The sequence below is a fragment of the Tursiops truncatus genome, chromosome 8, assembly GCF_011762595.2.
Source record: "Tursiops truncatus isolate mTurTru1 chromosome 8, mTurTru1.mat.Y, whole genome shotgun sequence".
NCBI classification, from domain to species: Eukaryota; Metazoa; Chordata; class Mammalia; order Artiodactyla; family Delphinidae; genus Tursiops; species Tursiops truncatus.
In genome coordinates, this window is record NC_047041.1 from 58,131,205 (window position 1) to 58,158,986 (window position 27,782).

The 27,782-nt window shown below is 38.0% G+C and overlaps 1 protein-coding gene across 5 annotated transcripts in view; it reads left to right on the forward strand.

Moving 5' to 3' along the window:
* The window catches only part of FCHSD2 (FCH and double SH3 domains 2), a 289,016-nt gene that overhangs the window by 251,303 nt on the left and 9,931 nt on the right, over positions 1-27,782 (forward strand). For all 5 annotated transcript variants that reach the window (XM_073808516.1, XM_073808514.1, XM_073808517.1 and 2 more), the window contains 3 exons: positions 945-1,049; positions 11,177-11,338; positions 26,367-26,501. In XM_073808516.1, the coding sequence (XP_073664617.1) occupies positions 945-1,049; positions 11,177-11,338; positions 26,367-26,501 (402 nt within the window). The remainder of the gene's footprint in view (positions 1-944; positions 1,050-11,176; positions 11,339-26,366; positions 26,502-27,782) is intronic.

Genomic DNA, 27,782 nt, shown 5'->3' on the forward strand with positions numbered 1-27,782 from the left:
AATTGATGGGACAGTCTTTATCTTGGGGTGGGGAGCACATGGTGGGGTATGAAGATACAACAGACTTTTTACCATTTTGTATTAGTTGTTATTTAGAAACAATGCTTTATATTCATGTAATTTTTAAAAATTAAAGGTATACATATCAAAACATGTAATTCAAATGAGGTTTATAGATAGTGCCAGTGTCAATTTTCTGGGTGTTATATTGTACTATAGTTAGATAAGTTGTTACCCTTGGGGGAAGCTGGGTGAAGGGACTCTACTACTTTTGCAACTTCCTGTAAGTCTATAATTATTTCAGAAGTTGTTTTTTTTTTTTTAACATCTGTATTGGAGTGTAATTGCTTTACAATGGTGTGTTAGTTTCTGCTGTATAACAAAATGAATCAGCTATACATATACATATATCCCCATATCTCCTCCCTGTTGCATCTCTAACCCACCCCTCTAGGTGGTCACAAAGCACCGAGCTGATTTCCCTGTGCTATGCAGCTGCTTCCCACTAGCTGTCTATTTTACATTTGGTAGTGTATATATGTCCATGCCACTCTCTCACTTCTTCCCAGCTTACCCTTCCCCCTCCCCGTGTTCTCAAGTCCATTCTCTGCGGCTGCGTCTTTGTTCCTGTCCTGCCCCTAGGTTCTTCAGACCCTTTTTTTTTTTAGATTCCATATATATGTGTTAGCATATGGTATTAGTTTTTCCTTTCTGACTTAACTTCACTCTGTATGACAGTCTCTAGGTCCATCCACCTCACTACAAATAACTCAGTTTTCAGAGGTTTTTAAATTATCAAATAAATAAATGAAAACAAAGGTTAAAAAGGGAATCATGGTCACTTGTCACTAAAGTCTTTAAAATTATCTAGATACTCTAGTCACTTTAAGGAAAAAAAAGAGAAAAATAGAAAGCAATCATCATTTTCCTATTTTCTTTAATAGGTTCTAGATGATCTGGAATGTCATGGAGTTGCAGTTTCAGAACAAGGCCGAACAGAGTTGGAACAGAAAATAGATGAAGCTAGAGAAAATATTCGTAAAGCAGAGGTGAGGTGGCAGCTAATTGTGACATTTTGCCCAGCTCCAGCAATGTCACAGCCGTGATGTGGACCTTTAGAATTCAGTTTCTATACACTGATTAATTTGAAGATTGATTCACCATCTGTGTCCAGAGTATTCTTTTTGAGTGCCTGTTTCATACAAGGTAGTACACATAACAAAAAGACACTGATCCCATTATGAAGAGTTTACAATCATGAAACATCAAATAACGAAAGAATTAAGTTACAATAAAGATATTAATTTTAAAGTTTTCACAAGTTACATAATAAATCAGTCAGCATAGTATAGAAATTGATACATATAAGTTCAGTGCCTAGAAAAGTCTCCCCCCGTATGAAAGGTTCACTGGATCCAGGGGCATAAGCTGACTTTTTAAGAATAGAGAAGAGTTGGTTAAGCAGACAAGGCAAAAGTTACAGCAGTGGATTTTAATCTTTTGTGGAGTCATGGGACCCTTTGAGGATCATATGAGAGTGTGAAACCCTCTCTACCACAAAAAAATGTACGTTTTATTTATAGTATTCAGAAGTTCATGTACCCTAGGCTAATATTCCATGACCTAGAGGGGGAGAAGTTGAGATGGAAAGAAAAGTTATTTGCAAAGGAGGAAGATACAAGATGTAGTTTGGCAGTTGGATTTGATTAGCATGGAGGATTTTTGTAAAGAAATGTGGTAGAAAGTAAGGAAAGTCATTGTGGTTAAGACCAGTTCATGAAGAACCTGTGCACACTTGTATTTAGGTATCTATCCAGTGCAACATAGTGAAGGGACGTGGAAGTAGACATTAAAAAAACACTGCGGGGCTTCCCTGGTGGCGCAGTGGTTGAGAGTCCGCCTGCCGACGCAGGAGACATGGGTTCGTGCCCCGGTCCGGGAAGATCCCACATGCCGCAGAGCGGCTGGGCCCGTGAGCCATGGCCGCTGAGCCTGCGCGTCCGGAGCCTGTGCTCCGCAACGGGAGAGGCCACAACAGTGAGAGGCCCGCATACCGCAAAAAAAAACACAAAGAAACAAAACACTGCGACTGTCTAGCCTTCAACGAGAATATGTTCTTGTTAGGAAGGCTTAAAGAATGCCCAAGATAACTAAGACTGTAAAGCATAAGTGCCAAGGAGTGGTCCACACGAGTGTACTTAACACTTAAGGAACCCAAAGGACACAGAGGTCACTGTGGGAGTTGTTAGGACAGGTAACACAAAGAGGACTTAAGATGGATATTGACAGATGAAAAAGGGATAGCACAGACTTATGCCATGCAACCTCAAGAGGCAGAACTTGAACTGAAAGAAGGTAGGAAGGAGGCAGATTTGAGCTTGCTACTGGGAAATACTTTCTAACAGATCTGCCCAATGGCAAAATAAGCTGCCCTAAGATATAGTGCAGCACTATAAGTGTATAAGAAGACTCTATACAAGAAATTCTTGTATTGGGTTGAGCATTAATCTAAGCTAGTGATTTTCAAATACACTCTCAGATCTCTAGAGGTTTTGAGGCAGTATTTCAGTGATGGGGGCGGGGCAAGGAGTGGGGGTTGGTAGTAAGTGGAGAGGCAGCATCAGCAAAGACAGGGAATATGAGCATGTTTCTGGCACAGCCCCATGGAAGTGATCTGAACCAGAAGAGGCTTGCTATCTTGCTATCTGCCTGGTCTAGAGAAGCCCCAGTAACCCCAGCTTGCCTTCATTCCTGGCACATGATCCACAGCCTCCATAGTGAAGAGAGCAGAGTGAACGATAAATAGCCATTTTCCTCACTGAACTCAGGGTCATGGCTAAACCGCTGCCCTAGGGTTCTGGCCAAGCACGTTGGCAGGCTCTTGCCTAGTTTGAGAAACGTTGGCTTGTGTAGAAGAACTTTTCTTGTTCGTTTCTCCAGACTCTGCGTGAAGCCAGTTTCAGAGCCTTGACAGAACAGGACAAGTCTCAGAAGTTTTCTGAAGGGTGTGTTCTCTCATGTATTTTCCATTTCCAGACTTCATCCATGGTGTCACTGTCTGGTACCCTACCTCCACCATGCCCTTCAGTAGTAGCAGTAGTAGGTATCAATCACACAAAGTCTGCATTTAGGCTGAATGACCTGTTATTTCCATGAATGTGCTAAACTGCCCTCTGTTTGTTAGCTTAAAGCTAAAAATATGAAGTGAGAGTCCCACAACAGAATGTCTCATCTCTCCTAATACTAGTATTTAAGTCTGCAGTCTCAAAGGTAATTTTCTTACCAAAAATATGCAATATGCTAAAAACCGTGATGTCAGATCCATTATCTCAGTTTTGAATATCTGTGAAATATAGTTTATCCTACTGCTATCTTAAAGCAATCTCTTACTTGATTTCCACTTATCAGTTACAAAAAATAACCCAGCTAAAATTAGATGGAAAATATGAGGGTAGTATTAGAGTATTATTTACAAGAATGTCATAATGAAATTTTTGCATAGACTAGACCACAAGAGCCTTCAGAGGAATTGACAGTAATGGTTTCAATAGATTCTCTTTTTCTTTTTTCTGCCTGTGTATCATTTGTATTGGATTTTCTCTTTCCATTCAATAGTTATTATAAATACACAAAAGAGAGTAAACTAGTTAAAATTCCATTATGTCCTTTATGTTTGGTTTTTAACTCCTGCAACATGAATGCTACCCTCCCTTGTTGATTAATCTGCTTTATCCAATATTTTCTATAATGTGTTTCCATTCAGTGTTGCTAATTAGAATAGAAATCTTTGTGGCACTCAGTAATAGATTAAAGAAATTTTTCCAGTCATAAGAAATTGAAACTGTAAATGGCCTGTGCTTTTCCAAAGAATAGGAATAGTATACTATTTCCAAAGAATAGTATAATAGAGGTTATATAGTGATTAATTAATTATTGGCTGGTTAATTTGGGGACAGACTCACTAATTCATTAGGTTAACAAACACTTAATGAGTATCTGCTGCGTGCCAGATACTGATGAATATACTAGATATACATTGATGAACAACCTATTGTTATATTGTTATGATCTCTACGACTATCACAAGAATATTTGTACTAGCTGTGCTACTCTTTGCAGCCCCTGACTAATTTAAGAATTGGATTGAGGCAATAACTGCTTAAATTAAACTTTAATAACAATTTTCTTAACCTGGTATTTAGGTATTTGAATTTTTTGAAATGCCTTTTGTCATACGGATACACACACATTCTTGATCTGACATATCATACCTATTTTTAAGGTAGCTTGCCAAGAAACCAGGAGTTTTAAATGCCCTTTTTGGAAGCTGTATATGACTTATGTTTCAGGATACAATTATTTTTTTGTGTGTTTAAATTGTACCTTTATCTGGGTTGAGGGCAGTTTTTTCTCTTTTTCAACAGTGAAATGTTTAACACAAAGAGGAGGAAGTTAATGTAAGAAGTCAAAGATACCCAGAAATTTTTAATGATATTTTATACATGTTAGGTATTAATGTCTGCAGGAGGAACTATAAACTATATGACTCTTTCTCCAAGATATTAACTAAATTTTATGATCTGAATTGAATGTTCATTTGAAAGCCAAAATACATGGTATCAAATGAATTAACAAAACCAAAACTAAAATCACTTCTTGTCTATATAAACACATTTTAATAGATACCATTTTTTTAAATTATCATCTCATAAGTTTCTCTTGTACATGAGGAATTCAAAATTACAATGTCACTGTTGTACTCAATGACTCAAAAATGGTAAGACCCTTGCCATAATGCTATAAGAGAAGTCGAAAAACCTCAGCTGCATAAAATGTGAGGCCTCATTACTACAAGGTTAATGAAATGCTAAGGGTGACCCTGCTATAAAAACAAAATTTCCAATCGTATTATATCCAAATTTATATTACCTCCAGACTTGTTATTGTGGGGTTTCACTGTACTCTTATAATGTAGTATGTTAGTAGACCTCTTAACTAACCACTTTCTTCAATTTTTATTGTGAAAATTTTCAAACATACAAAAAAGATGAAGAATAAATATATATTTTCCAATATGCTAAATTCAACTATTAATATTTTGCAATATTAAATTCATGTGTTTATTTCTATACTATAAAATGGAAGTTAAGTTTAAAGATCTGACTATAGTCTATATTTTAGGCAAGAATACTTTATAAATGATGCTGTGTTTTTCATCACAGTATGCTTTTACCAAGTTTTCTCACTACTGATGCTAAGAATAGTCACTTTCAATTCAGGTGGCACTACCAAATCTTTCTACTGTTAAAGTTCTTTTTTCTTTTTCCATTGCAATTAACAAGTACTAGTCACCTCCAGGGACAGCAAATGAGTATTTTTCTCCCTTTCTTAAGTATTATTACTATGTCATGGAATTTTAAAAATCAACTTTATTAAGGCATAATATACATAAAATAAAATGTAGCCATTTCAAGTAAACACTTTAATGTGCTTTGATAAATGCGCACCCCTAAATATCCACTGCCACAATCAAGATATAAAATATTTCTGTCACCCCAGAAGGTTCTTTTGTGGCCAGGCAACAGCTGATCTGCTTTCTGTCGTATAGGTTAGTTCAACTCCAACAACATGAATAATAGATCACTTGATATTGTCCTATACATCACATATAAAGATCACCCCACACACTTTTATCCAGCCTTATTTTTTATCATAATCTCAGTTTGATGAGTTATTATGTATTCAAGTTCACTAATCCTTTCTTCTGTAGTGTATAACCTGCTATTAAGGCTATCCTGTGAATTGTGATTTCAGATATTACATTTTTAGCTCTATGAATTATATTTGGTTCTTTATATCTTCCAGTTCACTCCCATTTATCTTCATGTTGTCCTTTAAATCCTTAAGTATGTTTATGATAGTGACTTTAAAGTCCTCATCTACTCATTCCGTCATATCTGTGATTTCTGGCTCTCTTTCTATTGACTGATGTTTCCTTTGGTTATGGCTCATATTTTTCTGCTATTCAAATACTTAGTACTATTTTTTACTGAATACTAGGAATTGTGACTGTTTGGCTGTTGAGTTTCTGGATTCTCTTTTCTTATTTTAAAGCCTGTTGAGTTTTGTTTGGGCAGCCAGCTCAGTTTGATCTGTTCAAGGCCTATTTTAAGCTTTGGGTTGGTTTAGAGCAGCCTTTCCAGTAGGGCTAATTTAGCCTTATTACTAATGAATTTCCTTTCTGCAGTTTCTTCTTTTGCCATGAGTATCCAACAAGGTCTCTGGTCTCTCAACTCTGGCTGGACGGAACTGCAACATCTTTCAGCCCTATACAATCTCTGGGAGTTTTTCAGTTCACAGCTCCACGGTAGATGTTCTTTCCCCAGCACTTATTCTTTACAGAGTCTCCTCATGGAGTCCCACCTTATGTATTACAATTTATTATAGATTTTTCTCCATTTAGTCTATTTTCAGTATTACAGTTGTCCTTCTTTAAGCCCAATATTGTCTAAATTTGGCCATTGAGAGTCCATTTAAGCTGACTTCTGTGTCCTTTTGACATTACTCCCACTAGTCTTTGAACATTTTTTGCTTTCTAGCACAACAAGCTATCTTAGGCTCACCTTGTATTTTCCCTGCCCAGACTTAGAATTAGCCTTTTCTCCAAGAAGCTCTGCTTTCTTTTAATATAGAATAGTATTTAGACACCAAAGTCTAGGCTGTGAAGGTGCTTATTGTTATGGGTGTCATTTATTTCTTGGCCCTTCCTTTGTTGTTAGAGCTAGGAATTTTTTTTTAATCATGAGTTCATATTGATATTTTCAATTCAAATTTAAAATTGGAAAGATTTTATTAAACTTCTTTATTTTATATCTTTTTATCTTATATTGAAATTTTAAGTTCCTAATAATATTATACGATATTTTATTTGCCTTATCTTACATCTATATTAAACGGTTTCAAAATTACAATGCAAATATTATTAATAGTAAATTGCTGAGTGAAATTTAAGATTTCTTTGAATGTAGAATATATCTCTACAAGGGTTTCTGCTTCTGATAATAAGGGGCTAGCTTATATCCTCTTTTAGATAACAATTATTAATAAGGGTAAAAATATTTAAAATACCTATTTGATAGAACTGGAAAATGACCCAAAACATATAAAATCTAGAGGGGAAAAGACTCTTCAGAGAATGGGACTATTCATGGTGACATTTACATTTTACAGCTCTTTGTGAGGGGCTGTACAACTAAAATTCAAGCAGAGAAGGGCTTCCCTGGTGGCGCAGTGGTTAAGAATCTTCCTGCCAATGCAGGGGACACGGGTTCGAACCCTGTCCCAGGAAGATCCCAGATGCTGCGGAGCAACTAAGCCCGTGTGCCACAACTACTGAGGCTGTGCTGTAGCGCCTGTGAGCTACAACTCCTGAACCCCGTGCACCTAGAGCCCCTGCTCCACAAGAAGACAAGCCACTGCAGTGAGAAGCCTGCGCACCGCAACAAAGAATAGCTCCCACGCCCAGCACCGAATACCCAACGCAGCCAAAAATAAATAAATAAATTTATTTATTTATTTTAAAAAATTCAAGCAGAGAGCCTAAGTCTTACTGGCTTGAGCTTGGATGTCAGGGAGTTCTCAAATTTGCATATAAATAACCATCCAAATCCTTGGCTAAACCTAAATAGACATGTGCAGCAGAAACTCCAAGGAACTTGGCAAGAAACAACAGCTAGGGCTTCCCTGGTGGCGCAGTGGTTGAGAGTCCGCCTGCCAATGCAGGGGACACGGGTTCGTGCCCCGGTCCGGAGAGATCCCACATGCTGCGGAGCGGCTGGGCCCGTGAGCCATGGCCGCTGAGCCTGCAGGTCTGGAGCGTGTGCTCCGCAATGGGAGAAGTCACAACAGTGAGAGGCCCATGTACTGCAAAAAAAAAAAAATCTAAGTTTGCAAATACCATGTTCCTCAATTGTTTGGTAAAGTACTGATAAGAATAAATCTTATGAAAACTAGATTACTTGGATTTGAGAAAACAGAATATACTTCTCTCTCTCTGTCTCTCTCTGTTTTCTTTGTTTCAGCAATTAAATGACTTACATTTATAATTTCCAAGAAGAGGTTTGTTGGTTCACTTATTTTTCAAAAACATTTCATTGCTTATATTAGTTTAAAATGCATACTAGAATGGTGCTGAGACAACTGGATATCCACATGCAGAAGAATGAAGTTGGACCCCTACTTCACACCATATAAAAAAATAAACTCAACTCAAAATGATCAAACACCCAAATATAACAGCTAAAGCTATAAAACTATTTTAAAAAACATAGGGATAAATCTTTGTGACCTTGGATTAATTTCTTAGATAAGACACCAAAAGCCCAAGCAACAAAAGAAAAAAATAGATAAATTGGACTTAATCAAACTTTTAAAACTTTTATGCTTCACAAGACACTATCAAGAAGTGAAAGACCCACATAATGGGAAAAAAAATATTTGCAAATCATGTATCTGATAAGGGACTTTGATCTAGAATACATCAAAAACTTACAATAAAAAGACAAAGGCAAAAGCAGTAAAAAGACAGCCCAATTTAAACATGGACAAAGGTTCTGAGTAGACATTTCTCCAAAGAAGACATATAATGATCAGTAAGCACGTGAAAAGATGACATCGTTAGTCATCAAGGAAATACAAATCAAAACCACAGTGAGATACCACTTCACATCCACTAGGATGGCTAGAATCAAAAAGGGCAGAGACATTAACAAGGTTTGCCAGGATGTAAAGAAATGGTAACCCTCACCCTACTGGTGTGATTGTTAAATGAGGTTGCTGCTTTGAAAAACAATCTGAAATTTCCCCAAATGGTTAAACATACCATTACTTTATGACTAAGCAATTCCAGTCCTAGGTATATAGCCACGTGAAATGAAAACATATGTCCACACTAGAACTTGTATACTAATGTTTGTAGCAACATTATTCATATAAGCTGAAAAGTTGAAACAACCCATCACCTGACAAATGGATAAACAAAATGTGTTCTACCCACAGTATCCATAAAAAGAAATGAAATACTGATACATGTTACAGCATGGATGAACTTCAACAACATTATGCTAAGTAAAAGAAGCCAGACACAAAACACCATATATTGTATGGTTCTATTTATATTAAATGTTCAGAATAGACAAATCTATAGAGAGAAAGGGTAGATTAGTGGTCCCATAGGCTACAGGGAATAAGTGATAAGGGAGCACTAACTGAAGGATATGGGTTTTTTTTTGGAGATGATTAAAATATTCTAAAATTGTACTACTATATTTAAAATGGATAACCAACAAGGACCTACTGTATAGCACAGGGAATTCTGCTCAATATTATGTAACAACCTAAATGGAAAAGAATTTGAAAAAGAATAGATACATGAATATGAATAAGTGAATCACTTTGCTGTACACCTGAAACTATCACAAACATTGTTAATCAACTATACTCCAATAGAAAATAAAAAGTTAAAAAAAAATAAAATTGTGATAATTGCACATATCTGTGAATATACTGTAAGCCAATTGCATTATACACTTTAAATGGGTGAATTGTATGATATGTGCACTTCATCTCAGTAAAGTTGTTACCAAAAAAAAATTATTAGAAGAATAAGATTTTTACAAGACCGTTTACCAAATAGTGTGCCTGCAAGCCAAAAACTTTATATAAAGGTCTATATGATATCCAAAACCATTGAATTGTGTACTTGGAAATGACTAAGATGGTGAATTTTATGTAATATGAATTTGTCTCTTTGTGTGTGTGTGGCCACACCATGCCGCATGTGGGATCTTAGTTCCCCAACCAGGAATCAAACCCGTGCCCCCTGCAGTGGAAGGGCAGAATCTTAACCACTGTACCACCAGGGAAGTCCCTTTATCTCATTTTAAAATCTTAGGAATACAATATAAATTCAGCAATGAGAGCTCAGTGAAACAAGTCAGATGTCAGATCCTTTTTGATACAAACTCCCTCAGCAGAGAATCCAGAGAGTGATCAGAATCGCATACCAGAAGGGCTCAGTGAGCATACTTGTTTGTCCAGGATGTCCACAGAAGGCCATCAAGTGAAGGTCCTCAAAATTATCTCAGTGGAGCCTTCAAATGTTGAAGGAAGAGACAACCACTCTAATATGAGGAAGAATGAAGCTGAGTTTAGTACTTGCTAAAACAAAAGAGAATGATACTTACAAAATACAATCTTTCTGACAAAGTAGAACCAATGCAAAGAGTTTTGAGAAGTGTGGATTTCAGGGATTGGCAGATTTTCAAAACTGGGCATGTGTTACAGACTAGCTTTTAACTGGTGTGTAGGGATTGATGGACTGTTGGAAGCAGGAGTGGAAGCTTAACTGCTGATGATTACTGGAGTGAGGCTGTGGTTGATTGGCTGCCTTGCAGAAGCTTGGGGCTGTCACAGATTGGCTGACTCAGAGGCATGGCTATTGGAGTAAAGCAGTTACTGTTTGATTGGGACAGATTTAAACTAATTCTATGATTACTTGCTTATGGCTTGGAACAAGAGCCAAAAAACAGACAGTGTTTCCTTTTCTTGAATTTGGAGCACAGGAACTTTTTATTCTCAATATCTTCTGTTTCTGACAGCTGCATCATAATTTAATATAAAATCTGTACTCAGTAGGCAGTCAGGAATTGTGGAAGTTTTTAAGCAGGGAAGTGACTGATGAGATCATTCGTAGACTTGTAAAAGATGGATTATAGAGGAGAAGAGAAAGTCCAGGAAATGGGTTAGAAGGCCGTTGAAAATGCTAAATTTTGGTATGTTCTGAGGCGTAGCCTTATTAAAAGGAAAGGAAAGCAGACTTTATGGTGCATTAACATCTTCCTTTTGATAAGTTATATTTGATGTAACTTGTCAAAATGCAAGTGTGCCTTTTTCCATTGTCAGCAAGCTCTGATTCCTGTTCTTGTGTTCCCTTCCCTCTTCCCTTCTTCCCCTGTTCCTCTCTCCCTCTTGCCAAGTGAAAAATTAACATCTATGACAAGGAAGAATTGCTAATGAACATCAAGATTGTTCTAATTAATAAATCAGGAGTAACTTAAAAACAATCAATTTGAGGAAAAAATGCTCTGATTTCTGACCATTTTCTTGGTTTTCTTAGATAATTAAGTTGAAAGCTGAAGCCCGGCTGGACCTACTAAAGCAGATTGGTGTTTCCGTGGACACATGGCTAAAGAGTGCAATGAACCAAGTGATGGAAGAACTGGAAAATGAGCGATGGGCCCGCCTTCCTGCAGTGACCAATAATGGAACGTTACACTCGGTACGGTTTCTCTTCTTGGATACGATGGGCTGACTTCACTGCAGGATGCTATTCTTTGACTATGTAGCCAAACTTGATAATGGCCAAAATTTTAAAGAAAAAATAATGGTTTTGCTAATGGTTTGGGGTTTTTTCCTTTAGTCTGTCACTAATTGAGTTAAATTTAGTGCAGGAAAGCGAGAAGAAAAAAATAGTGCTTTTCTTAAAATGTGCAGTGAAAAGTATGTTATCACTAGTAGCTTTATCATTATCCCACTCATGAAGTAGATATGTTTCTTGTCTGGAGGTAGCAGGATAAAACTTTTAGTCTGATGTTTCCAGAGTTTTCAGAGGTCTTCCCAGGGTAATGAAAATAAACATCCAGGGAGTTGTAAACAATTGTAAAGAAGGGAAAGGAACACAGTCTGTGGCTTAGTCTGTTTAGTTCACAAGGGCTGTCACACTCTGCTCACAGTGTCTTTCATCAGGGAGACAGTGCTGCAGGTATAGTTTTACAAACAAAGCCAGAACTCAAGCTTAAGTTTTCTTCCTCCAAATCCAGGGCTTTTTCCACTCTGATGTCATCCAGTTCAACCTTAGTTTTTCATCCTGGAGATCTGAGTATCAGAAAAGTTCAGTGATTTGCCTGATACTACATAGGTAGATATATAATGCCTCCCTGGTCAAACTAAAGTATTTTCTGCTGCTTTCTCCCTACCCATTATCCTCTCTCATCCAGTTTATTTCCATATGGCATTTATTACAATCTATACTTGTCTTCTTCTTTTCTTTTGTTTATTGTCTATCTTCTCTCGAATGTAATTTCCATGCCTACCTGGTTCACTGCTCTGCACAGCAAAGTACCTGGCACATAGTAGGTACTCAATAAATGTCTGTTGAAGGACAGAGAATGAATTGATAGATAGATGGAATGTAGCAAACTAAAAGCTAAAACTCTAATCTTCCGAATTTCCACTGTATCCGTAGTGCCTCTTCATTGTTTGTGCCTTTCAGATAAAAGGAATCCTTGCTAGAGAAATTGGCCAAAGTTTAAGAACATTCCTGGAAGTTTTATCAGTTTTTTCACATAGCATTCTGATTTTCTAATGAGAATACACTTGCATATTTAAAAAGGATTGTGTGTGGGTGTGCATATGAAGGAAAAACAATCTATTGAAGGTTTATTTTTATTTCACTATTAATGGTAATCTAACTGGGGGTAATAAGCACATATCACCCACATAACTTTGGGGTTAGAAGAACTTGCCCTGTTTCTAGTACAGCAGAGTTGCTCTGTCTCATGGAATGTCTCTTACTGTTGCATCTTTTAAAAGTCACAATTTCCATCTAATTCAGGTTATTCTATTGAACAGAACTTATGACGATGGCAAATTCCAGGCACATTTGTGCTTTTGGCTTCTTCAGCAGTACTGTTGGCAACCAATCAAACACATGATTTTCCTCAGACTAGCACCTTTTCTAACTAAATCAACTGGGTAGGCACTTATCACTTGTGTGCCTACTTCCTGGGCAAATTGGAGATGACTTGGTCTTTCTCCTCAAAGAGCTTACAAGCTGGTAGAGCAGACAGATTTTTATGGATCTTAACAATACATGGCAGTGTATGACTGAGCTATTGTGTAGCAAACTCGAATTGCTAACTCCTAACTCATCAACACACCTTGGAAAAAGTCTCTGGGTTTCAGAGATTCTAAGATCCCTTCCAGCTCCAAAATCTCATGATTTTGTGAAATGCTATCAGAAAAGCTTAATATACCTCATTTTATTGCACTTCACAAATAATTGCATTTTTTAATGAAGTGAAGGTTTCCTTTTTCATTATTACTATATTTGTTATGGTGATCTGTGATCAGTGATCTGTGATGTTACTACTGTAGTGTTTTGGGGCACCATGAATCTTACCCATTGGGATACTTAATTGATAAATGTTGTGTGTGTTCTGACTGCTCCCCCAACCAGCCATTCCTGTCTCTCTCCCTCTTCTCTGGCCTCCCTATACCCTGAGATGCAACAATATTGAAATTAGGCCACTTAATAACCTACAAAGTGTTCAAGTGAAAGGGAGAGTTGCACATCTCTCAATTTAAATCAAAAGCTAGAAATGATTAAACTTAGTGAGGAAGGCATGTTGAAAACCAAGATAGGCCAAAAGCTAGGCCTCTTGAGCCACAGTTAGCCATGTTGTGAATGCAAAGGAAAAGTTCTTGAGGGAAATTAAAAGTGCTACTCCAGTGAATACATGAATGATAAGAAAGTAAAAAAGCCTTATTGCTGGTAGAGAAGAAGCTTTAGAGGTCTGGACAGATGATCAAACCAGCCACAACATCCCCTTAAGCCAAAGCCTTAATCCAGAGCAAGGCCCTAACTCTGTTCAATTCTGTGGAGGCTGAAAGAGGTGAGGAAGCTGCAGAAGAAAAGTTGGAAGCGAGCAGAGGTTCGTTCATGAGGTTTAAAGAGAGAAACAGTCCCATAATATAAAAGTGCAAGGTGAAGCAGCAAGTGCTGATGTGGAAGCTACAACAAGTTATCCAGAAGATCTAGCTAAGACCATTAATGAAGGTGGCTGCACTAAACAATAGATTTTCGGTGCAGACACAGTAGCCTTATTGTGGGAAAAGATGCCATCTAGGACTTTCATAGTTAGAGAGAAGTCAATGCCTGGCTTCAGAACTTCAAAGGACAGGCTGACTCTCTCGTTAGGGGCTAACGAAGCTGATGATTTTAAGTTGAAGCCAGTGCTCATTTACCATTCTGAAAATCCTAGGGCCCTTAAGAATTACGCTGAATCTACTCTGCTTATTCTCTGTAAATGTAACAATAAAGCCTGGATGACAGTGTATCTGTTTACAACATGGTTTTCTGAATATTTTAAGCCCACTGTTAAGATCTGCTACTCAGAAAAAAAGATTGCTTTCAAAATATTACTGCTAATTGACAATGCACCTGGTCACCCAAGAGCTCTGATGGAGATGTACAGTGAGACTTAACGTTGTTTTCATGCCTGCTAACACAATATCCCTTCTGTAGCCCATGGATCAAGGAGTAATTTTGATGTTCAAGTCTTATGAGTTAAGATGTACATTTCATAAGTCTATAGTTGCGATAGATAGTGATTCCTTTGATGGATCTAGGCAAAGTAAACTGAAAACCTTTTGGAAAGGATTCACCGTTCTAGATGCTATTTAGAACATTCATGATTCATGGGAAGAGGTCAAAATTTCAGTATGAACAGGACTTTGGAAGAGGTTGATTCCAACCCTCATGGATGACTTTGAGGGATTCAGGAATTCAGTGGAGGAAGTAACTGCAGATGTGGTGGAAATATCAAGAGAACTAAAATTAGAAGTGGAGCCTGAAGATGTGACTGAGTTGCTGCAATCTCATGATAAAACTTCAATGGATAAAGAGTTGCTTCTTACGGATGAGCAAAAAAAGTGGTTTCTTGGGACTTCCCTGGTGGCACAGTGGTTAAGAATCCACCTGCCAGTGCAGGGGACACAGGTTTCAACCCTGGTCCAGGAAGGTCCCACATACCGTGGAGCATATAAGCCTGTGCACCACAACTACTGAGCCCGTGCACCCTAGAGCCCACATGCCGCAACCACTGAGCCTGCGTGCTGCAGCTACTGGAGCCCGTGTGTCTAGAGCCCCTGCTCCGCAACAAGAGAAGCCACTGCAATGAGAAGCCCATACACCACAACAAAGAGTAGCCCCTGCTCGCCACAACTAGAGAAAGCCCATGCGCAGCAATGAAGACCCAACGCAGCCAAAAAAATAAAATTAATTAAATTAAATTTTTTTTAAAAAGTGGTTTCTTGAGATGGAATCTATTCCTGGTGAAGATGTTGTAAATTGTTGATATGACAACAAAAGATTTAGACTATTGCATGAACTTAGTTGATAAATCAGGGTTTAAGAGGTTTGCCTCCAGTTTTGAAAGAAGTTCTACTGTGGGTGAAATGCTACGAAATAGCACTGCATGCTACAGAGAAATCGTTCATGAGAGGAAGAGTCAATGAATGCAGCAAACTTCAGTGCTGTCTTATTTTAAGAAACTGCCACGGCCACCCCAGCGCTCAGCAACCACCACCCTGATCGGTCAGCATCCATCAACATCGAGGCAAGACCCTCCACCAGCAAAAAGATTACGACTCGCTGAAGACTCAGATGATGGTTAGCATTTTTTGGCAATAAAGTATTTCTTAAGGTATGTAAATTTTTTTAGACATAATGGTATTGCATGCTTAATAACTACAGCATAGTGTAAACATAACTTTTATGTGCACTGGGAAACCAAAAAATTAGTTTGACTCGCTTGTGATAATCTCTTTACTGCGGTGGTCTGGAACCAAACCCATAATACTCCAAGGTTTGCCTATACCAGCTAGAAAAAGAGGAGAGAAGTTTGCCTCATGAAGGAAATGTCATTAAAGATAGTCCTTGAAGAATTTTAACAGGAGATAAAGAAAAGCTTCTGAGTATGAAGGAAGGAAATGAAGGAGATGTCCCTAGTATAGTGTCTGGCAGTGAGTAGTACAGTCTGGTTGTAAGTGTTGAATAAATTGGGTATTTTTGACAACTTTCCCAAAACAGCAGCTCATCTAGAGACATGTCATCCTCTGTGAAAGGAGCATTTTGCAATCCCATTCCACTCTTTCTTCCCTCTAGTCACTCTTACGGAGCCTGTGTCTTCCCACTTTCGGCCGAGGGATATAACAATATAAATAAAGGAAAAGTGTAGGCATAAAATAGTTTAATGAAATCCCAATATTTATTTAACCTGATTTTAAAGGACAGCCCTGAAATAATTTAGAGGGATTTGTATCTCTTCATACTGACAGCTGGCTGGCGAGGGGCAGGGAGCATAAATACACATTCTGAGGGCCAAATTATTTCTTCCATTATAGATGCCAACAAAAGCATTAGTCATCAGGTTTAGAATTCCCTTCCATCTGGAAAACATGGTTAATAGTACTGTTAGACATTACTAGTGTAAAGTACCCTATAGAAGGTAAGTGTTTTTAAAATATAGAGTCTGTTTACCTTATAGAATAAGGATAGAACTATATTTACTCGAATATTAACTCTTTGCCTTCTGTATTATGCTGTGGTACAGAATATAGGATTGGGAAGGAAAAAAAACACAGAATATAGCAATTTTTTTTAAACGGAGAGCATTCTACTGATATAATTATTCAGTTGATGGTTAACCAGAGTTTACATACAGCTTCCTATGATTGGATTGCTGCTAGTGACCCAGTCACCCCTTCTGTCACTCATCCCTCCCTTCTCTTATTTTCTTTTTTTTTTTGCCAGTCTTAGAATTGTATTTGGGGGGGGCACAGGGTGAGGAACTTGAGAGAATCAACCCTTGCATTTAGAGCACCAGGACTTGAAAAGCCAAGTGCAGTTTTGTAAGTCAGTATTTTAAATAATGCAACCTCTACCAGAATTTCTTGTTTTTTCTTCATCTCCATATTCTCGGAATAGGAATACTGATAGGGCTGTTTTAATTGTACAGCAAATGCGGGTGCAGTGCAAGTTCAAAACAAGTTTGGGAGCTGGTTTACGTGAACCTGAGTTAGTTGCTTTGCGATCAACAAGGTTTTTCATTCAACAGAATCTCGTGGGGCTTCTGGCTGAAGAACTTGCCCTCGTTCCTTCACCTCCAGCCATTCCTATCCGTCTTCTAACGTTTTTTTGGTTGTTTTTTTTTTTTTAAGTTTTGGTTTTGAAATCATTTCTTCTTGCCGGGCCTCTAACTGGTTCTGTCAGTGGAGGACCCCTTCTTTCTCCCACTGATGAAAACAGGCCCTGCACTGACCCTGAACCTGAGATTTGGGGGTGGCCCTTCATGCTGTGCAACTCTGACCTGCCCCTACTGAGATTTGGGGTGTGGGGGTGACCCCTCCACTGCATAACTGACGTTGCCCCCACACCCAGGTTGGTCTCTGGGCCTTTCCTTCTCTTATTTTCTTGCCTTCTCTTACTCAAAAACCCATACCCAGTTTACAATCTAATTTTGAAATTATGTTAATTGTAGAGTAGAAAGAGTTATATAACTAGATAATAAAAAATTAGGAAGTACAGTAGAGAAAAAATGACAAAAGCTCCATCCTTATAACACCACTGTTAGCAACTTGATTGAATTCCTTCCTCTTTCTACTATTCCTTTTTGAACATATTTATCATAATAAAGTTAATTTTGTATATTTTTATTTAACATTCCATATTGATGGTTGATCTTCATAATCATCCTTTTCACGCCTATAGTATTCCATCAGGAATGTGTTCACTTAACTGTTCTCTTTAGGTTTAATATTTAGATTGCCTCCGCATATTCTAAATAATACTCTTTAAAACATTTGTATGGGGGCTTCCCTGGTGGCGCAGTGGTTGAGAGTCTGCCTGCCGATGCAGGGGACACGGGTCCATGCCCCGGTCTGGGAAGATCCCACATGCCACGGAGCGGCTAGGCCCATGAGCCATGGCCGCTGAGCCTGTGCATCCGGAGCCTGTGCTCCGCAACGGGAGAGGCCACAAGTCAGAGGCCCACGTACTGCAAAAAAAACACAAAAAAACAAAAAAAAAAACATTTATATGCATTTTTTTTCATGTTGGGGATTTTTTCTGTAAGGTATGTTCTTAGAAGTAGAACTACTGAGTCAGAGATTTTTAGTTTGAGGTTGGTTTATTTTTGTTCTTTCTGCTCTTTTTTTCCTCCTTAGATTCTCAAACTATAGCTGACAGTGTTTACATAACTTCCTTGTCTTCAGCCACTTCCCCCAACTACCATGCCAAGGCATCCGGACAATTACTCTGTTGTGTAGCCTCCCTAAGTATATGAGCATTTTGCAGAGTTGCATAGAAGTAAATTCTAGGGGACTTCCTTGGTGGTCCAGTGGCTAAGGCTCTGTGCTCCCAGTGCAGGGGGCCCATGTTTGATCCCTGGTCAGGGAACTAGATCCCACATACATGCCACAAGTAAGAGTTCGCAGACCGCGACTAAGAGTTTGCATGCTGCAACTAAAGAACCTGCATGCCGCAACAAAGGTCGAAGATCCCGTGTGCCGCAACTAAGACCCAGTGCAGCCAAATAATTAAATAAATAAAATTTTTTTTAATCATTTTAAAAAAAATAAAAGAAAGAAGTTCTGACTCTACTCATTATGAAGACCATGTTGAATATGTGTTTGAAAGACAAGAATAAAGATTTTAAACCTTTAGGATGCTAGTTTGGTTCCCATCTGCCTCAATAATGCCTTATAGTCCTTGCATCCAGCAGGCTTTGTTTTTGTAATACAAAAATCTGTTTGTTGGCTTGAGCTAAATCCCAAAGAAAGAAACAATGGATTTTTGTAATGAAATAAATGTAAACTGCAGAAAATAATGGAACACACAACAATCTTCAATTGCTTTTATATTTACTGTATTTCCAAATGGGCAGTCATCTTTTTATTGGACTAAACTCCATACTCAAAATGTCCACACTTTTAATGAAACTAACATTTCAAATTCCCAGTAACATCAGTTTAATTCAATTCAGTAAGCATGTATTGAGCCTGCACTGCTCATGAGACCCTTTGCTAGGTGCTGGGAATTACCTATAATGTCTGTTGAAATGGTGTACACAGATTGAGGGAACCACTCTCACTTACTGACAGCCAAGACCAAAGTAGGACATTGAAAAAATGTAGAGCATTTCACTTCTAAGAGAAGTGTCTCTAGCTGTGTTATGTTCTTTGACTTTCTCCATGGCCATAATAACAAGTAAAGTACCTGACACAGATCCTTACATATATTACATGTTCAGAAATATTAATCTGAACCTCAAGATAAGTTGTCTACTCCAGTTCTACCAACTAAGCTTAAAATACTACCAAAAGGAGGGAATTCACATTGGTAAAGCATCTATTCTGTACTAGGTTCCATGTCAGGCACATTCATACATTATTTCAGTTAATGATCACAACCATCCTGAATGTATTTATAGATGAGAAGATAGATTTAGAAGAATTAACTGTCTCACCCAACAGTATACAGCTAGTAAGTGGAGAGAGCTGGGATTAGAACCCAGATATCCCTGCCTCTAAAGCACTGCTTTTTACTATACTTTCTTACTCTGTGGATGACCCTTTATTCCTCTAACCTTTATCATGATTCATTTCAATTGCTATGCATTTTATTCCTTTTTTTCTTTTAAGCATCTGGTGAATCACTGACTGCCCTATTTTTATCTAATTAATGGTCTTATAGCATCTTCAAATACTGTGTGGCCAGTTGTCATTAAAATTCCCAAGCTTTACTGATATTTTTAACAGTTTCACTGAGGTATAATTGACATAAAATAGATTACACATATTTAAAAGTGTACAATTTGTTTTGTCTGACTTCTTTCACTCAGAATGATTATTTTGAGTATCATCCATGTTGTTCCATGTATCAATAGTTCATTTCTTTTAATTGCTGAGTAGTATTCTGTTGTATGAATATACCACAATTTGTTTATCCATTCACCCTGATGATGGGCATTTGAGTTGTCTGGGGCTATTACAAATAAAACTGCTATGAATGTATGTTTGTTTGGGTCATACAGTGGCTATATGTTTAACATTTTAAGAACTGTCAGGCTGTTTTCCAAAGTGGTTGTACCATTTTACATTCCCTCCAATAGAGTACTAGTGTTCCAATTGTTCCACTACCTTGCCAATACTTAGTATGGTCAATCTATTTAATTTTAGATATTCTAATAGGTGTGCAGTAGTGTATCATTGTAGTTTTAATTTGCATTTCACTAATAATGTTGAGCATCTTCTTTTATGCTTATTTGCCATCTGTATATCTTCTTCAGTGAAGTGTCTGTTCAGATCTTTCAACCATATTTTATTAGGTTGTTTGTTTTCTTTTTACTGCATTTTGAGAGTTCTTTTTATATTCTGGATACAAATCCTTTATCAGATAGATGATTTACATAATTTTCTCCCAGTCTGTGGCTTGTCTTCTCATTTTTTTAACAATGCCTTTCAAAGAGCAGAAATTTTATTTATTTATTTATTTATTTTGCGGTACGCAGGCCTCTCACTGTTGTGACCTCTCCTGTTGCGGAGCACAGGCTCCAGACGCGTAGGCTCAGCGGCCATGGCTCACGGGCCCAGCCGCTCCGCAGCATGTGGGATCCTCCCGGACCGGGGCACGAACCTGTGTCCCGTGCATCAGCAGGCAGACTCTCGACTACTGCGCCAGCAGGGAAGCCCCCTGTGGGAGTTTTTTAAACAACAAATGCAATTTCTTTAATAGAGATAGGGTTATTCAACTTATTCTTCTTGAATGGACTTTGATCATAGGTATCTTTCAAAGAATTTGTCAATTCCATTTAAGCTGCCAAATTTATTGGCATAAAGTTGCTCATAATATTTTTTATTATTCTTTGATTGTCTGGAGAATCTGTAGTGACATCACTTCTCTTATTCCTGATATTGTTTATTTGTGTCTCCTCTTTTTTATCCCTGATCATCCTACTAGAGGTTTATCAATTTGATGTATCTTCACAAAAAGAAAAATAGCTTTTGATTTCATTGACTTTTTTACCTGTTGTTTTTCCATTTTTTATTTTATTGATTTCTGCTCTGGTTTTTATTATTTCCTTTCTTCTGATTAATTTGGATTTAACCTGCTCTTTCCTAATTCTTTAAGATGGAAGCTAAGGTCACTGATGTGAGACTTTCCTTCTTTTCCAATATAGGTATTTGGTACAAACATTTCCTCTACATGTTGCTTAAGCGCCACCACACAAATTCAGATACCACACAAATTCAGATACACTGTGTTATTATTTTCATTCAGTTTTAAATATTTTCTAATTGGCCTTTTAATTTCTTTGTTTCATGGGTTGTTTAGAAGTATTATTGAATTTCCAAATATTCGGGAATTTTGCAGATACCTTTCTATTAATGACATAATTTATTTCCATTGTGGTCAGATAACATACTTGAATCATGTTAAATTTATTGAGACTTGTTTTGTGGCCCATTATATGGTATATCTTGGTAAATGTTCCATGTGTACTTGAAAAGAATATATAATCTGCTGGTGTTAGCTGTTATGTTCTATAAATGTCAATTAAGTCAAGTGGGTTTATAGTGTTGTTCAAGTCTTCTGTATCCTTACTGATATTCTCAGTTCCCTACATGATGCCCTGTGCCTTATGAGGTTTTCTGCTCTGTTAAGAGGGAATAGGAAATATTCCCAGACCTATGTGAATGCTGAGGATTGTTCCCTCTAATCCTTTGGGTGGTTCTATTGCTGGCTTCAGGTAGTTCTTGACATATATGTGCTGATCAGTACTTAGCTGAAGACTTGAGGGAGACCTCTGCAGATTTCCAGAGCTCTCTCTATGCATTTCTTCATTACTCTACCCAGCAAACTCTAGCCACTTTGACCTTCCTGAATTCCCAGTTCCATATCCTCAATTCAGGGAGACCACCATCCTTTTCTTGGGTTCCCTCCTGCTATATCTCAGCTTGGAAACTTTTTTCATACAGTAAGTTGGGGAAATTGTTTCGCATCCACCAAGGATCACTAACTTTCATCACATGATGTCCAGTGTCTTGAAAACTGTTCTTTCATATATTTTGAACAGTTTTTTAGTTGTTTCTGGAAGGAGTTTAAATCTGGTCCCTAATATTATTCCATCTTGCCTGGAAACAGAAATCCATTTTGCTGATATTTTCAACATCATTTTTTATAATATACTTGTGTTGTGTCTGGAATGATGTTCACTGTGCTGACTTTTCTGTCTAGATGGAATTCAGAGGCTCTCCTGGCCAGTTATAGGGAGCTGCCTTCCTCTGTGCTGGATGTCACCAGATTTTTTTAATCTATATTCTCCTTTTCTCATAAAAACAATAATGATGTATTAAGTACCTCCTATGTACCAAGCATGTGTTAAGGGTTTAAGTATTGCCTCACTTAATCCTTATGATAACCTTATGATAAACTGTTAAGAAGTAATTATTTTCATTATAGAGATGAGGTCATTGAAGTTGAGAAGTCAAATAATTTGCCCAAGGTCATATAGCAAGTAAATGGCATAGTCAGCATTCAAACCCAAGTCTGTCAGATCCAGGGACCATAAAGCTGATGAAGCCCTTCAGAGATAATTTTGCTGAATACAGGAGGTCAGCTACTAAAACCAACTTGGAAAAGTTCTTTTCTGCCCTTGCAATAAGAGTAAGCATTTTATAACATCTAAGAAAGGGAAAATATTAATACAGCTAGAAAGAATAGTTTTGATTAAAATTCTGTCAGATGACAGGAAGGAAAAGGGATGTGAGCAGTTGTTAAGAAACAGGAAGAATGTGATTTTAGAAATGCTGGGTCAAGAAGGCATTGGCAACAGCTAAGTTACAGAGGGTGGAAGAGGAAAAAGGAAGAAATTGTCCTGAGATGACATACTTTGGAAAGCTGCTAGAGCAATGCAAAAGCATGTGGCAGTGACCCCTATTGCTGTCACTGCAACCTTTCAGTCCCTTCCATGAGAATCAAAAAATGAACTCAAAATGAAGGAGAAAGAAAGGAACGTTTAGTATCAAACAACGTTGCCAAAATGAAGTGTATTGGATTGATTCCCAGTGCCAAAGCACAGTACATATTAACATTCCTTATGCTATATTTTTGGAAACATGTTCTACCCACATTGGCTTTAATTTTAGTTTTTATAGATGTATGAGTATTTTGTTTTGTTTTGTTTTTTTGTAATGTCTATAACCTTTACTAGAATATAAAGGCAATGTCTTCCAAGTATATATAAATATGTTTAAGTTAGTTTTACGGCAGTTTCCTGCATGTGAACCTCATCTTTTATATGACACCCTATTGGAAAATAATAGAATCGTAAGCCTGAGATAATTTGAAAGGTCAAGATTTGAGTCTATTTTGTCATTGATCTGACTGACCATACATGAATATTTGTAAGATAAGGCATGTGAGGCACTCAGCTGTGGAGAATTTTCAGTAATAGTTATAAATGAGACTACTACAGGGGCTTTGAAATGGAGGCAATAAATGTGACAAGAAGTATGTACTATTTATTCTTCAGGAACCCTCTCCTTCCCCCAGTTCTTTAGAATTTTATTAGGTAAATAGCAGGTGAAGAGAGTCTTTTAAAATGTCAGTGATAATTACACAAGAGAAATCACATTAACTCAATAAAGAGTAGAACTTGACATTATAGGCAACTTATACTTTTTGACTCATTGAATCTCAGGAAATCTCTGACCTTCTTCTCAATTCACCCTTTCCATATTCACAGGGCCCTCTGTGCATTTAGCATTTGGTTGTGCTCATTTCCCACTCTAGGTTGTGAACTCCTGCAATGCAGACAGCATCCTTCATTTCATATCTAAGAGCCTAGTTTAGTGTTCAGCATATAGTAGGTATTTGGTATTCTAATTAATTGTTCTACTGTAAGGCCCAGTTCTGACTCTCCATTTCTTATATCCTTAATGTGTAAGCATTAGTGCCTTTGCATGTTTAAACATAGGGAAGAGTAGCCAAATAAGTGTTTATATGTAGCTAGAAACCAAGAAACCTTTGAGCCTATTCTGTTTCTTCTTTATTGGATTTTTAATCTAAAAAGTAAAACAGGGGCTTCCCTGGTGGTGCAGTGGTTAAGAATTCCCCTGCCAGTGCAGGGGACACAGGTTCGATCCCTGGTCCAGGAAGATTCCACATGCCTCAGAGCAACTAAGCCCGTGCGCCACAAATACCGAGCCTGCGCTCTAGAGCCCGTGAGCCACAACTACTGAGCCCATGTGCTACAACTACTGAAGCCCACGCACCTAGAGCCCATGCTCCGCCACAAGAGAAGCCACCTTAATGAGAGGCCTGCGCACCGCAATGAAGAGTAGCCCCCGCTCGCTTCAACTAAAAGAAAGCCAGCACACAGCATTGAAGACCCAACACAGTCAAAAATAAATAAATAAATACATTTATTTAAAAAAAATAAAAAGTAAAACATGCCTATTCTAATAGTTTATAGTTCAGAGGTATATAAAAAAACAAGCCAATCTCCTCTATTCTCCAGTCTTTATTCTTCTTACTTTGCCTACCTCTGTTAGATATTTATGTTCATATAAATATTATTTGTATTTTAGTATAATGGACAATACTCAAATACATTTTTTACACTCAATTCGATTTTAATTAATATATGCCTTTTAGCTATGATGGGTAATATACATTGAAACTGGGTTAAATTATTTTCCTTGTGCTACATTTCAAAAGGAACTGTGCCCTTTTCTGTGGCAAAATATACATAACATAAACTTTACCATTTAAACCATTTTTAAATATAAAGTTCAGTGGCATTAAGTACATTCACATTTTTGTGCAACCATAACTATCATCCATCTCCAGAACTCTTTTCATCTTGCAAAAGTGAAGCTCTATACCAATTAAACAATAACTCGCCTGGGGCTTCCCTGGTGGCACGGTGGTTGAGAATCCGCCTGCCAATGCAGGGGTCATGGGTTCAAGCCCTGGTCCAGGAAGATCCCACATGCCGCAGAGCAACTAAGCCTGTGCACCACAACCACTGAGCCTGCGCTCTAAAGCCCATGAGCCACAACTACTGAGCCCACGTGCCACAACTACTGAAGCCTGTGCGCCTAGAGCCCGTGCTCCATAACAAGAGAAGCCACAGCACTGAGAAGCCCGCACACTGCAACGAAGAGTAGCCCCCATTTGTCACGACTAGAGAAAGCCCCTGTGCAACAAAGACCCAACACAGCCATAAATAAATATAAATAAAAAATTAAAAAATAACTCCCCTGTCCTCCAACCCCTAAATCCATGACAACCAACATTCTACTTTATGTCTCTATAAATTTGACTACTTCAGGTACTTCATATAAGTAGAGTCATACAGTATTTATCTTTTTTGTGATTGGCTTATTTCACTTAATATTAATGTCCTTAGGGTTCATCTGTTGTAGCATGTGTCAGAATGTCCTTCCTTATTAAGGCTGAATAATATTCTGTTGTCATATACCACATTTTGTTCATCCCCTCATCTCAGTGGATGCTTGGGTTGCTTCTACCTTTTGGCTATTCTGAATAATGCTGCTATGAAGATTGGTAATCAAATATCTGTTCATGTTCCTGCTTTCAGACTCTTTGGGGAGGAAGGATTGAAAGAATAGAATAGAAATTAAAATTGAAAAGAATTGAAAGAATAGAAGTGAAATTGCTGGATTATATGGTAATTCTGTGTTAAACTTTTTGAGGAACCATCATACCATTTTCCAAAGCAGCTACACATATTACGTTCCGACCAGCCATGCACGAGTGTTCCAGTTTCTCCACATCCTTACCAACACTTAATTCCTCGTTTTTTTATAATAGCCATCCTAATGGGTGTGAAGTGGTATCTCATTGTGGTTTTGATTTTCATTTCCCTAATGATTAGTGATGTTGAGCATCTTTTCATATGCTTGTTGGCCACTTGTATATCTTCTTTGAAGAAATGTCTTTTCAAGTCCTTTGTCCATTTTTGTTTATTTTTTGGCTGTGTTGGGTCTTCGTTTCTGTGCGAGGGCTTTCTCTAGTTGCAGCAAGCGGGGGCCACTCTTCATAGCAATGCGCGGGCCTCTCACTATCGCAGCCTCTTGTTGCGGATCACAGGCTCCAGACCCGCAGGCTCAGCGGCCATGGCTCACGGGCCTAGCCGCTCCGCGGCATGTGGGATCTTCCCTGTCCGGGGCACAAACCCGTGTCCCCTGCCTTAGCAGGCGGACTCTCAACCGCTGCGCCACCAGGGAAGCCCGACTCTTGGTTTTAAAAAGAAAAAAAAAAAACTCTGTCCTTTCATAACATGAAAAATGCAAGTGAGAACAGAACAGATACTTTTCTTTGTGCAGTTGAATAAGTAAATTAACATTTTGAAACAATCAGGTTTTAAGTGTTTTTCCTGCTTTCATCCATTTTCTTGAAGTAAGCAAGCTAGCCAATGGCTTCTGATTTTTCCTAGCTTAATGCAGATACCGAAAGAGAAGAAGGAGAAGAGTTTGAAGACAACATGGATGTTTTTGATGACAGCAGTTCCAGCCCTTCTGGCACCTTAAGAAATTATCCACTCACCTGCAAAGTTGTTTATTCCTATAAGGTTTGTATTTCTCTAACATACTTCTCACATTAAATTGTGACAACTCTGAAGATACAAGTAACTGTATCTACCCAGCCTCTTATACTGTACTTATCATAAAATTGGTGTTCAGTTCATATTAGAGGCAACATAACATAATGGGAAAGAGTCCAGGCTCTGACGTCAGACTGCCTCGGTTAAAATACTGTCTCTGACACTTACGATCTACATAACCACGCTAGTCCCTTGGTCTCTGTGAGCCTCGGTTTTCTTATCTATGTTATGGGGATAATATTATAGGGCTAGTTTGAAGACTAAATGAGATACCACTTTTATAGCAAAGCATTTAGCACAGTGCCTGACATCTAGTAAATTTTCTGTAAATAGAACTCTTACCCTTATCAATTGCCTGACACAAGACCCTCCGTTACAATAGTTCTCAAAATTGATATTAAAATAAAATTGCTTGACAGAGCAGTTTTGTTAAACTTTACCTTTCCTAACCTTAATATAACCACCTCTTGTTTCCAGGTTAAGCAAGGATCTGGATAAATAGATTCCTGAACTTCCAAACCTGATTTGGTATAATAGTTCTTAATCTCTCTCACCCCTGCCCTGCTTTCCCATTAACTTTTTACTCAAAGTAAATTGAGTTTCAGTTCCCCGGTTCCTCTCTTTTCCTTACTCCCTTCATCAATCACTAGCCAGTTCTGTTGAGTCCACCTCCAAAACATATCCTGAATCCATTCACATTTCGCATCTTGGTCTAGGCCATTGCTTTGATTACTGTAAAAGAAAAAAACCCTAATAATTGGTATCCCTTCTTCATACTTGTCTACCAACATACTTGTCTACCACTTTCCACTCCGCAGCCAGAATTATCTTTAGTACGTATAGGAGGTTATTTTATTCCCCTGCCTAAAACCCTTTATAAGCTTTCCATCACACAAAGAAAAATAAACTCTTCACAAGGGTTTATAATGTCCAGATTGATCTGGCCCCTGCAAATCTCCTTTGCTTCATGTCAGACCAACCCACCCAGCCCATGCACTACACGTTAGCAACTCTGGCTGCCTTTCAGTCTTCAAAAGCACTACGCACCTCTCTGACTTGACAGCTTTGCACTTGCTGCTCCCCTACCTGGAACTGTCTTTTCCCAAATCTTGGTTGGCCGCCCACTGCTCTTCATATAGGCTCAGCTCAAATAGTGCCTCCTCAAGTTTACCCTGACCACCTAAATGCATAGCCAACTCCCCAGTCACAACTCTATCCCATTGCCCTTTTGTCCTCATTTATTTACTA